At 43.8% G+C, this 11,699-nt stretch overlaps 1 protein-coding gene across 1 annotated transcript; it reads right to left on the reverse strand.

The window, feature by feature from the left end:
* Positions 1-4,004: 4,004 nt before the first annotated feature.
* Positions 4,005-7,060, reverse strand: RHOV (ras homolog family member V). The gene is made up of 3 exons (XM_069105759.1): positions 6,670-7,060; positions 6,199-6,257; positions 4,005-5,559 (listed from the first exon to the last, which is right to left on the reverse strand). The coding sequence occupies exons 1-3, from the start codon at positions 6,875-6,877 to the stop codon at positions 5,116-5,118; spliced, it is 711 nt and encodes a 236-aa protein (XP_068961860.1). The 5' UTR covers positions 6,878-7,060; the 3' UTR covers positions 4,005-5,115.
* Positions 7,061-11,699: the final 4,639 nt, after the last annotated feature.

An 11,699-nucleotide genomic window follows, 5' to 3' on the forward strand; every position in this document is an offset into this window, starting at 1 on the left:
AAGACAAGGATCTGAATTTAGAAAGATAGGGAGAAGAATGGAAAAGGTCACAAGAGATTTAAAACCTGAAGGAATCTTAAAGATCATCTACTCCAACTCCTCATTTTACAGATTAAAAACAAAACAAAACAGAGAAGTAAAATGATATAATCAAGGTCACACAACTACTGTAGGGTCAGGAGATCATGTACTCCAAACCCCTCATTTTAAAGATGAAGGAGCCCAGAAGAGTGAGACTTACACAAGGTCACACAAGTGATAAGAGTCACAGGTCAGAAAACTCTGGTGCTCTAACTTCAAATCTAAATCCCAGACTCTTTGCACCACACCTACCTTACAAATTCAAGGGGTTTAATATCAAACTGACCAACAACCGGGATTGAACTAGTAGCTAGGTGGTGAAGGGTCTAGAGCCAGGAAGACTCATCTTCCTGAGTTCAGATCTCCCTTCAGACGTTTACTAGCTGTGTGACCCTGGGCAAGTCACTTAACTGCCTCAGTTTCTTCATCTGTAAAATGAGTTGGAGAAGGAAATGGCAAACCACTCCAATATCTTTGCCAAGAAAACCTCAAATGGGACCAAGAAGAACTGGACATGACTGAACAACAATTACTTTTTAGATATGGGAAAGAGTGAGGAAGATTAGTCAATAGGTTACATTTTTCTAGGTGTCCTCACAAACATTACCTCAACTAGATTCTCACAACAACATTTACCAGATGGATTGGACAAGGGCTCTCCCTTATTTCATTGATGGGGATCATAAATATAAGAATTCTTTCATTATCTCACCTTTCACCTGCCAGAATCAAATTCCATGAGCCATTCACTGCTTTGGCATAGCTTTACTCTCTCTTGGTTTCTTTTTAATTGTTTGTTTTTAATGCATCTATTTCCAGAAGAGACAATAGAGGAAGCCTCTAAAAACCTTAAAAGGAGGAACTGGTTTTGTGGCAAAGATGATTTTGAAGAGACTAATGGTGCAATAGCTAAGTCAACCAATCAATCATCATGCATTTATTAAACCTCTGTGCTATACTAGGTTCTGGAGATACAAAGATTTTCTTTTTAAAGAATTAATCCCTGCCTGTTTTTAGTGAGGGGGGTTGGAGGAAGACAACACCTACAGAGATAGTTATATACAAAGTAATGTGGGGAGCATTAGTAGCTGGAGAGATTAGGAAAGGCTTCACTTAGGAGAGGATGTGTGAGTTGAACTCTAAAGGAAAGTAGGGTTTACCAGAGGTAGAGGGGAAGAAAGAGACATAGGGGACCCCATGCAATTGCAGCCATTGGAGTTTATTGAGGTGGGAGAGTGGTGTGAGACTCAGTTAGCCCTGTGCTTGAAAAGGAAAGTCACTTTGGCAGCAGAGTGGAAGATCCATTGGAGCAGGGAGAGACTTGTGTCAGGGGGACCAACCAGAAGGTCCAGGTGCAAAATTGAAGAGAGGATAACAGGAATGTCACATATGAAGAACATCAAGAGAAGCTTGGTTAGACTGTATAACATACCTCAAACTATTGCAATGGCCTTCTGGTTGGTCTTCTTGCTTTGTCTGCTACTTATGTATTATGTGTCTGATAATGCTTAAGAAGTCTAAGCCCCAGAGAGCACTGGCCCTGGATTCAGGAGGACCTGAGTTCAAATCCAACCGCAGACACTTAACACTTACTAGCTGTGTGACCTTGGGCAAGTCACTTAACCCTTGCCTTCCCCCTCCAAAAAGCAAAAAAAAAAAGTCTAAGCCTCAATTTTCTCATCTGAAAAATGGGGAGTAATGTCAATTTTTCAACCTTAATTCATTGCCCTGTGAATGAAATTGAGATGATACTAATACTTATATTGAAACTACTTTGAAAGGCCAAGAGTACTACACAACTCTGAAGGATTATTCGTGTCTTTCTTTCATTTGTTTACTGTTTCTTAATCCTTTTGTCATTCTCAGGCACATAAACAGAAGCATTGGCCCAGATAAATGATCATGGGACTTAGAGAGCTTGAGAGATCTACTCCAACCCCCTTATTTTACAGATGAGTAAACTATGGCCCAGAAAGACTAAGGTCACACAGGTAGAAAGTAGGATTGGCAGAGCTAGGATTTGAATCCACTTACTCTGACTCCAAACCAGGATCTTGACAACTGAAGTACTGTCAGTCAACCAATAAGTATTGATTAAATCCCTATTAGGGACCTCCAGTTTTCTGTAGGTTACAAGTTATACTTTCACAGGGAGACATTGAGGCCTTTATCATTAACCTAGTCGAATAGTGGATAGAATATTGGACCTGGAGTCAGAAAGACCTGTATTCGAATCCTGCATTAGATAATTATTAGGTATATGACCCTGGGCAAGTTCTTTAATTTCTCCGAGTTTGAGTTTTCTCATGAGCAAAACAAGAATAATAATAGCACCTACCTTTCAAAATGTAAAGGGCTTTGCAAACTTCAAAATGCTATATAAAAGCTACCTATTATTATTATGGTTAAATCTTGGACAAATCATATAATCTCTCTGGATCTCAATTTTCTTACTGTTCAGTGTCTCTTTGTTGATTCTAATCTTTATATAATGAGGGATCTGAAGATCTTTTAGGTCTCCTTAGCTCTAAATATTCTATGGATCCCAGAATCCTCAAGAGCCCTTTTATCTCCAAATCTCTAGGTCAAAAAATCAAATAGTGTGTTCAGCTCACTAAGCTCTCCCAGGCCAGATTCATTCTACACCCTTCCTTAGTCACCCCTCTCCAATTCCACCCAAGTTATGGTCCTGCTCAGCAGGTCCAGATGTGACCTCAGGGCACCTGACCAAACTCTATACCCCTTTCTAGGTTTCAGTTTCATCATCTATAAAATGAGGGGGTTGGACAAGATGATCCAAGGTCCTTTCTTACTCTAAGTAAATCTGTGATCCTATAACCCAGGTCCTAACAGTGATCCAATCTTCCAAAGCAAGCCTAGGTCATCTGCCTGAGATATTTTTCAGGGATGATCTATATGGGTTTCCCAGGCTGCAACTAACCCAAATCCAAATGACTTAAAGTTGGAACCTTTAAAAAACACTAGTGAAATTACAGTGGCTGGTCCACTCACTGTCCTAAATTCTGAGTGATGCCTAGGTCTCTCCTGATGCTACCTCTCGAGAGGAGAGGACCAGGCTCTGGGAGGTTTCATCCTGTACCCTATACCCAAACTCTAAGAGCTCACTCATTCCCTAAGCTATCTGGGATGTTGATAAAGGAACCAGCTTTCACCTTGAGTCTGAGGATTAAGGTGAAAAGGTTCCAGGTTACCCCAGAGTCCCAGTTTTGAGCTGCTGCTATCCTTGGAGTTGGGGGGGGGGGAAGGAAGAGAAAGAAGGGGCCCCGCCCAACAGGTGAGGTCATGGGAAAGCAGTACTGGCGCTGACACCTGGGGAAACCCGTTCTCAGGCCAGCTTCCCACGCTTGCTCCCTGGGAACCAACTAAGCCCATCCCAGGAGCCCCACACCCCAGTTCCAGCCACTGCTCCCAGCTGAAACAGGAAGGGATGCTGAGAGGGCCGGAGGAGGGGCTAGAGAGCCAAGAAGATGGGAGGATTGGCTGTGACTTGGGGGCACTGAACCTTGGCTCAGCGTTTTAATACTCTCCCAGTTTAGTGTAGCGGATAGAGCTCTGGACTTGACATCAGAAAGACTTGGGTTCGAATCCTCCCTCAGATATTTAACTGGCATATGAAATCATTTGATTTCTCTGGGTCTCAGTTTCCTTATCTATAAAATGAAAAGAATGGATTTAGCTCAATGTCTCCCGTAGGTTTCCATGACATTATTTCAGCAAACTCCAGGCCCTTTCTGCTTCTAGGAGTCTACAGCCTCTGACCCTAGATAATCCCCTGGGTCCCCATCATATTCACACCAAACCTATAGGACCCTAAGTATGGAATAGAGCTGGTGAAGGTCAGGGAGTCTCACATGTAGCCCCAGCCCACGCCAGTACTGGGAAATGACAAACCAAAACACCAGTTTCAGACACTTGAGACTTTTATTGGTAGACATTGCTCCACAGAATCCCTTCTGCATTGCCCTATTAGGGACTGAACCCTCAATGAAGAAGATTGGGGTGCAGTCTTCAAAGCCCTCTCCTCTGCTTCTCCCTATTGCTGCTATGGCCCCTCCCCTCCAGGAACCCCCTTCTCTGAGATTCAGCCCTCACTCCCCAACTCCTGTCCAGCCAGTTTGGGTAGTACTGAGCAAGGATTGAGAGAGCTCTTCTCATCAGGGCCCCGGGCAGCCTCTCCCTCTCTGGCCTTAGGCAGAGATGGGGTTGAGGACAGGCCCAGAGAGAAGCCTTCCTATTTCCCCTCAGTAACAGTCTTTTCCTTCCCCCCCCCCATCTCTCTGCTCCTAGCTTCCTTATCTCTCACCCCAAAAGGTCTTGTTCCCAAAGATCTCTCTTCCATTGTAGAATCTCCCCCAAGCTCCCATCTTCTCATTCTCTACCAGCCTGCTCTTCTCAGATCTCTTTCTTACTCCTACCGTGCCCACCTTGTCCCATCATTCTAGTACCTTCCTTCCGGTCTCTTCTCCAAAGATCTCTCTTCCATTACAAAACCTTGCCCAAGGTTCCTCAGAGCCCTCTTCTATTGTAAACACTTCTTATTTTCAGCGACCTACCCTCTTGGATGAGTTCAGAATGCTAAGATGTTCTGGCCAGGTTCTTCCTTCCTTGTGCCAGAATCTGTGGGCCACAAGGGACTCTGACATTTTCCTGGAGGGAACCCAAGCAAGAACTCTTCCTCATTCAGAATTGTATTGGCTTTTGGGCCCATGCTGGAAAACCCCATTGGATTAGGGCTATTGGTTATGTTAGTCACCTGAAGGAATAGGCTGCTTTCTAAAGGGTTAACTGGTCCTCAGAAGCAGACTCCAGGCACCTTCCCTCCTACAGGTCCTAGTACCAAATAGGTTAAATAAAGTGAACAGTTAATGGCTCTCTGTTCCTACAATTACCAGGAAAGGTCCACACCACATGAAGGTGACCCAGGCTCTGCTCCTGCCAGCAGCTCCGAGGTCTCCCACAGCCCCATGGTTCCAGGAATTTCTGGCCTCCTGCTCCCCTCCCCACTGCAGGGGCTCAAACAAAGCAGAAGAATTTCTTCCATCTGCACCGGGAGAGTGTCCGGACGCCCTTGGCATTGAGCTTCTTCTCCAGTCTGGCCTTGTGCTCGATGGCACTGAGAATAGCAGCATCAAACACCTCCTTCAAGTTCTTTTGGGTCAGAGCAGAGCATTCCAGGTACCCCCGGGCTCGGATCTTTTCAGCCAACCCCTGAGCCTGGGGATGAGGCACAGGTGTTTCCCGACCCCCTTGGTCCAATTGTATCAGTACATTAACATCATCCCGCAAATCAGCCTGAGTGCCCACTAGCAAAACAGGGGCCTGGGGGTTGTGGGTTCGAATCTCAGGCAGCCACTTCTCCGTGATGTTTTGGAAGGAGCCGGGCTGTACCACGCTGAAGCAGGCCAGGAAGACATCAGTATCTGGGTAACAGAGGGATCGAAGGCGGTCGAAGTCCTCCTGGAGCAGGAAATGTAGTAGATAAAATCAGCAAAAGACTGGTGGAGGTAAGGCGAAGGGCTGTTTAGGAAATTTAAGTCCTTCAACTGAGACTGGAGGTAGCTAACATTGCCTCCTTGATGCCTTATGCTAAATATTGTCCCTTTCTACCCAATCTCTCACCAAGAAACTTAGGTAATAAAAGATTAATGAAAAGTTGACAGGAGTACCTTCCTCACCTTGGCATCAAGGTGGTGGACTATAGGTGCAGAATGAGGCATACATGATCGATAAATGGATGTTTAGCTTAGATATTTCTTTGTTCTATGGTAATAACTAATATTTTCCCCTTCTCAACCCTCCCCTTCCAGCTTGTTTTTATCAGTGGTTTTCCCCCATTAGAATGGAAGGGCCTAGATTGCTTCAATGTGTATTCCCAGCACTTACTAAAGTGCCTAGCATTTAGTAAGCACTTAATAAATACTTGTGGATTGACTGGGGGATGGGGAGAGGAGTTTATGGAAAGTGAGAGTAAGATTATTTTTTTAAAGCATCAGTAAAATATTTTTAAAAGCGGATAGATGATGAGGCTGGGGACTCTCCTCCCTCCACCCCTTCCAGAATCCTGATGCCAAGGCAGGTGGTTGCCTTTCTTCTTACCTGTCCTGCCGTGTCCCAGAGCTCAATCCGGACGGGGGCTCCATCCACCAAGACTTGTACTGCATTGAGAGAAAGTCTCAGAACCATCAGGAGATTGTTTCCTTCAAACCAATACTCCCTTCTCCATCCATAGGTGTCCCTGTCCTAGACCTCCACCCCCACCACTGTAGGGTCCCTAGAATCAAAACAGGTTGGAAATGGAAGGGACCTTAGGGCCCAGATCCTTCAGAAACTGAAGCCCAGAAAAATATGAGAATGACAGAGGCCAGACTATATTCATGGACTTCATGCCTAGGGCTCTTTGCCGCACAGCAGATCTATTTCCTTGGCACTGTGAGTGCCTCCTTCCCCTCCCAGACACCCACATCTAGGTTGAGGAGAGGAGCCTAGATAGCCAGAGAATGGTTCTGGGCCTCTTGCCTGATCCAGTCCAGTCCCAGCCCCACCCCCCACGCCCGGACTTAACAGTACCGGAGAAGGTGTCCAGCGCCGTGGGCCGATAGCAGGCGGGGTACCCATTGCAGGTATAGCTGACGATGAGGCTGCTCTTGCCCACCGCCCCGTCACCCACCAGCACGCACTTGATGCCCAGCTCCGGGGTCGCGCTGCCCCGCCGCGGGGGAGGGGTCGGGGCCCGGACCGGAGGGGGCTCCGGCTCAGCCAGCTCCCGCGGAGGCATGGCCGGCTCCCCGGTATGGCAGGGGCGCCGGCTCTGGATGGGGGGCCTCAGTCCGCTAGCCTTGAGCCCTCTCCTTTCAGGCAGGCTCCGCTCCCGGGTAGTCTCACAGCTCTGAGATCTCCCTCTGGAAAAGCCGAGCTGACCCGGGCCTCCCTACCCTTGCTTCATTAGCATAGGTCCTCCCGCCTCCTTTGCATATTCTACCTGGCCGGACGCTGGCCCTGCCCACCGGTCCACCTCCTTCCCACCCCTTAGTGATTTCCCTACTGGAAAGAATACAGGAAAGACACACACGGAAAAAAGACCGACTAGCAGAAATTTACGTTACCCAGGCAAAGAAACACCCAGTAAGGAGACAAAGAGACAAGCATAAACAAAGAAACTGGGAGACACCCCAAGAGTAAAAAAAAAATTTTTAAAAGAAAAAGAAAAGAAACAGACATTCACAGAGGGAAAGAAAGGGGCCGGCCACCTTCCTACAGAAATGCTGAACACAGAGAAAGGAAAGCCACAGTCTGTCCTAACCCTGTCCATTCACAGGATCACAGGATTTAGAATGGAAAGTTCTTCCCCTTTAATCTAGTTTTATCCTGCTCTGGACACTACCGAGTTCCTTTCTCTTCTCTTCTCATTTCCTGGAGAGGCCACGGGTCACCTGAAAAGAAGTTAACAAGCAGGGATTGTTTAATTTTTCTCTTGTATCCCCCCACCCCCGCCCCATGCCCGAGACAGTTCCTGGAGCATATATAATAGGAACTTCATAAATGCATATAGATTGATTAAGAAACCCACGGAGGGGGAGCTTCATGACTCTTTATAAAAAAAATAGGGGCCAGAATTGCAACAGAATAGAAAGCCTGGGAGGAGTTGCAATCTGCCTTCGTGAAGGGATGGGGATGAGATCATGGATCTATCAAAGCAACTAAGCAATCTATTCTGGGAACAGAACAAAGCAAATCAAATAGTCACTGCCCTTGTCCTGGGAGGAGTTTATAATCTAAAACATCTTACTGAGAGTAAAGACAAGGATGGTACATTGGGACCAAAAGGCAGGAGAGTGGGATCCTCAATTCTGTCACTAACTGGCTAAACAATCTTTAAACAATTTAAATCTCTGAGTTTCAGTTTTCTCAGCTACAAAATGGGGGTAATAATATTTTTACTATTTTAAATATTTGCACTCATCAGCAACGTTGTTGTCAGGAAAATATTCTGTAAATTGTAAACTATTGCTCTGAACCATCTTGGTATGGAGGCACTTGGTTCAAATCCTAGCTCTCCCACTTACCTGCATGGCCCTAAGTCCAAAACTTCAGAGGCCAAGTTTCTTCTCTCTGCAATAACACATTATAGGGTTGTTGTGAAGAAAAAATGAGATAAATGTATATAAGGGGATTTGCAAACCTTAAAGCACTGTATAACATTAGTTATTATAATGAACTCTCCTTCACTTTTGGTGACCTTCCTTGTACTCTGGGTGAGAGGTTGTTTTAGGTAGTAAACTAGGGCAGGGCAGGATCTGTTTAATTTGCTTTCATGTGGTTTTCTCAAGGTCAGAGGCAAGAACTGAATTCTGACTCCAAATCCAAGATTCTTTCCACTACAACATACCCCTTCCTTCCTAAACAGGTCCATTCATTCAATCAATTTGTATGATGACACTCAGGGACAGCAGATATCTGGAAGTTGGTAGTTCAGCCTCCAATGATGGGAAACTTTCAATTTGGCAATATTGCAAAACCTCGTTTACAAATAATCGTTTGTTTCTGAGCTATTTTAGACAGAGTGGCTGGCATTTAAGGAGTCTTTTTTTTTTTTTTTAAAGCAATCAGGGTTAAGTAACTTGCACAAGTTTACACGGCCAGTTATTTCTGGGTGTGGTGCTAAGTATCTGAGCCCAGATTTGATCCCCAGGTCATCCCAACACTGGAGCCAGTGCTCTTACTTGCTGAGCCACCTGGCTGCCCCTAAGCAATTGGGGTTAAGCAACTTGCTCAAGGTTACATGGCCAGGTGTTTCTGGGTGGGTGCTAAGTGTCTGAGCCTGAGATTTGATCTCCGGGTCACCCCAACACTGGAGCCGGTGCTCTTACTCGCTGTGCTACCTGGCCGCCCCTAAGGAGTCTTAAAGAAGGAAAAGTATATGTTAAATGAGAAAGAGCATGGGAAAGAGAGAAGGTGTCAGGAAAAACTGGGTTCAAATTCTACCTCTGACACATATTGGCTCATATAGGGAGCTCCCTGTGTAGATGGAATCACAGATCTAGTCCAAAGATGAAAAACAACAACCACAACATATGGAGAGCATCCTAGTAGTGTGGCAGAAAGAATGGAGATCTGTACCTACTTCTGACACTAGCTGTGACTCTGGGCAAATTACTTATCCTCTCTTAACCCGAGAATTATCTAATAAGTCATTGGAGACAAGCTGAGGTCTGCACTGGTAACTCTCAAACCCAGTTCAGATTTTATGTACATATTAAAGGAAAAGCACAGGCTCATTTCTCAAAGACCTTACAACCTAATGATCTATTGGTCTGTGACTCTAATGGAAGATTGAAGACCACAAAAATTTCATATTTTTTTGAGTTAGAGGAAGTAGAGTTGGAAAATGGGAAGGAAAGGACTAATAGAGGAAAGCATGAGCAGAATTTTGACCAGAATCTTTTATCTGACTTTCCCTCCCTAGTTATTATGGGGAATAACTTTTTCAGCTAATCTGAAAAAATCAAATCTCTATTAAAGTCCTACTGTGATACCTTTTCACATCAGGAAAGTGGACTTGTTTCTTAAAAGCCATGCCAGACATGCATATGTCAGGAGATTCTATAAAGTTAGATAAGCTTTAATGAATCGATCAATCTGCAAGCATTTATTAAGCACCTACTATGTGCCAAAGAATTTTTTAAAACCAACAAAGCAATTCTTCCCTTGAAAAAGCTTATGCTCTATTAGGAGATGTAACATGTAGATAAGTAAGCATAAGAAAGTACAAACAGAATACATATAAAAATAATTCCAAGGTAAATTTTTTTGGAAAGATATTGGGGGATCAGGATTTTTTAACTGATTGTTGAAATACTGCTCGTTTATCAACCAAGGACCACATTAGATATGTCTGGAGAGGCTTAGCCTCAACAACTCATGAAGACAGCCAACTAAGGCAGGTAAGAGTCATGAACTACAGCAGTGGAGGGAGTACCTGCAAAGATGAAAAGACACATCTTTATTTTTTTTTTCTTTTTGGAGGGGGGAAGGTAGGGCATTTGGGTTTAGCCGAGGTCACATAGCTAGTTTTGTGTTTGTGTTAAGTGTCTGAGGTCTTATTTGAACTCAGGATCTCCTGACTCCAGGGCCAGTGCTCTATTCACTGCGCCCCCTAGTGGTCCCTAAATGCATATTTAAAGTAGCCAAAATCACAGCTAGAAAAATACTGTACTAGCTGATTTAAGAACAATTGCTCTGAAGGTTACAGAGACTGAATGGTCCTCCAAGCTTCGCTCATACAACCCAACCAATCCTACCATCTGAATCTCGAGGGCAGAGGTTCTTTACCTGGGTCCATTAAAGGGGTCAGTAATTTTTTTTCTATTTTGACAGCTGTATTTAAATATAATTTATGTCCTTGGCAATCCTATATATTTTATTTTTTACATTTAAATCATTCTAAGAAAAGATCCATAGGACTGTCAAAGGAATCTTTGATACAAAAAGGTTTAAAAAATACCTGCTTTAGGATCATATTTTAGAGCTTTTTGTGACCCCAGAAAACTGTGAGATCAATCTGTGTTTTAAAAAATACATATCTTTTATTGATATTTTTGTCTTTATATCTCTCACATTTTTCCAATGGATCTATCATCCCTGTCCCTTCCAGAGAATCATCCCTTTTAAAAAAGAGGAAATAAAATAATTTAGCAAAACCAATTAAAATTTTTAAGTCTTATATTATATACAGTGTTCCATATCCATACACACCATCTCTGTCATCATATTTCCTCTTTGAGATTTGTTTATTGTAATTTCAGAGCATTCATGTATGAATTTTGTTGTTGGCCTATGCAAGGTTTTTTTTTTTAATTTGTCAAATTATAAAGAGGTTGGGTCCAAAAGTTGCTCTGTATACTTGTCCTATGGAAGACAGACCCATCAGCAACTTAGTGGTAAAACTTGAGGGTTTAGGAATAAGGGTTTATTGAAATTCTAGCACATAGATTTGTAGAAAACCTAATCTACTCAATTCCTCCAACAATACTTCTGAGAAATAATCACAATAATTTTATGAGACCTGTGATTTTATTAGTATAGGGAGCTCCAATACAGATCTCATAACTCTGCAGTTTATTGTCTTAAAGAAAAGACTAGGGCACTGAGAAGTTAGGTGACATGTCCAGGTTCACACAGCCCAAATATCTCAGAGCAGTGCTTGAACAGAGGTGTTCCTGACTCCGACACCAGCACTGTATCTACCTGGTCAAGTGCTGCACCATCATTATTGTCGTCATCATCATCATCATCATCATCATCATCATCATGTAGTAGTAGTACTAATAGTTTACTTTATATACTTTATAGTTGACAAAATTTTTTCCCAACAACCGTATTGGGTAGATTATGAAAGTATTATTGGCTCCATTCTACAGATGAGGAAACTGAGGGTTGGAGGACTTAGGAGACTTGCCCAAAATCCTTAGGTGGTAGTGGTGGGGAGAGAGACAGAGAAGGAGGAAGAAGAGGAGGAGGTAGAGAAGAAGGAGAAGGAGGAGGAGAACGAGGAGGAGAAGGAGGAGGAGGAGGAGGAGGAGAAGAAGAAGAAGAAGAAG

Source organism: Petaurus breviceps, unplaced genomic scaffold (genome assembly GCF_028583685.1).
Source record: "Petaurus breviceps papuanus isolate PSGF00001 unplaced genomic scaffold, PetGlider_PUasm1.0 77, whole genome shotgun sequence".
Classification (NCBI taxonomy): Eukaryota; Metazoa; Chordata; class Mammalia; order Diprotodontia; family Petauridae; genus Petaurus; species Petaurus breviceps.

Excerpts from the sequence above, each read along its gene's own strand:
- RHOV (XM_069105759.1), bottom strand. The coding sequence starts at position 6,877 with ATGCCTCCGCGGGAGCTGGCTGAGCCGGAGCCCCCTCCGGTCCGGGCC. Across the intron at positions 6,258-6,669 it reads GGCGCTGGACACCTTCTCCG|TACAAGTCTTGGTGGATGGA; the intron begins GTACTGTTAAGT and ends CTCTCAATGCAG. Across the intron at positions 5,560-6,198 it reads TCTGGGACACGGCAGGACAG|GAGGACTTCGACCGCCTTCG; the intron begins GTAAGAAGAAAG and ends TTCCTGCTCCAG.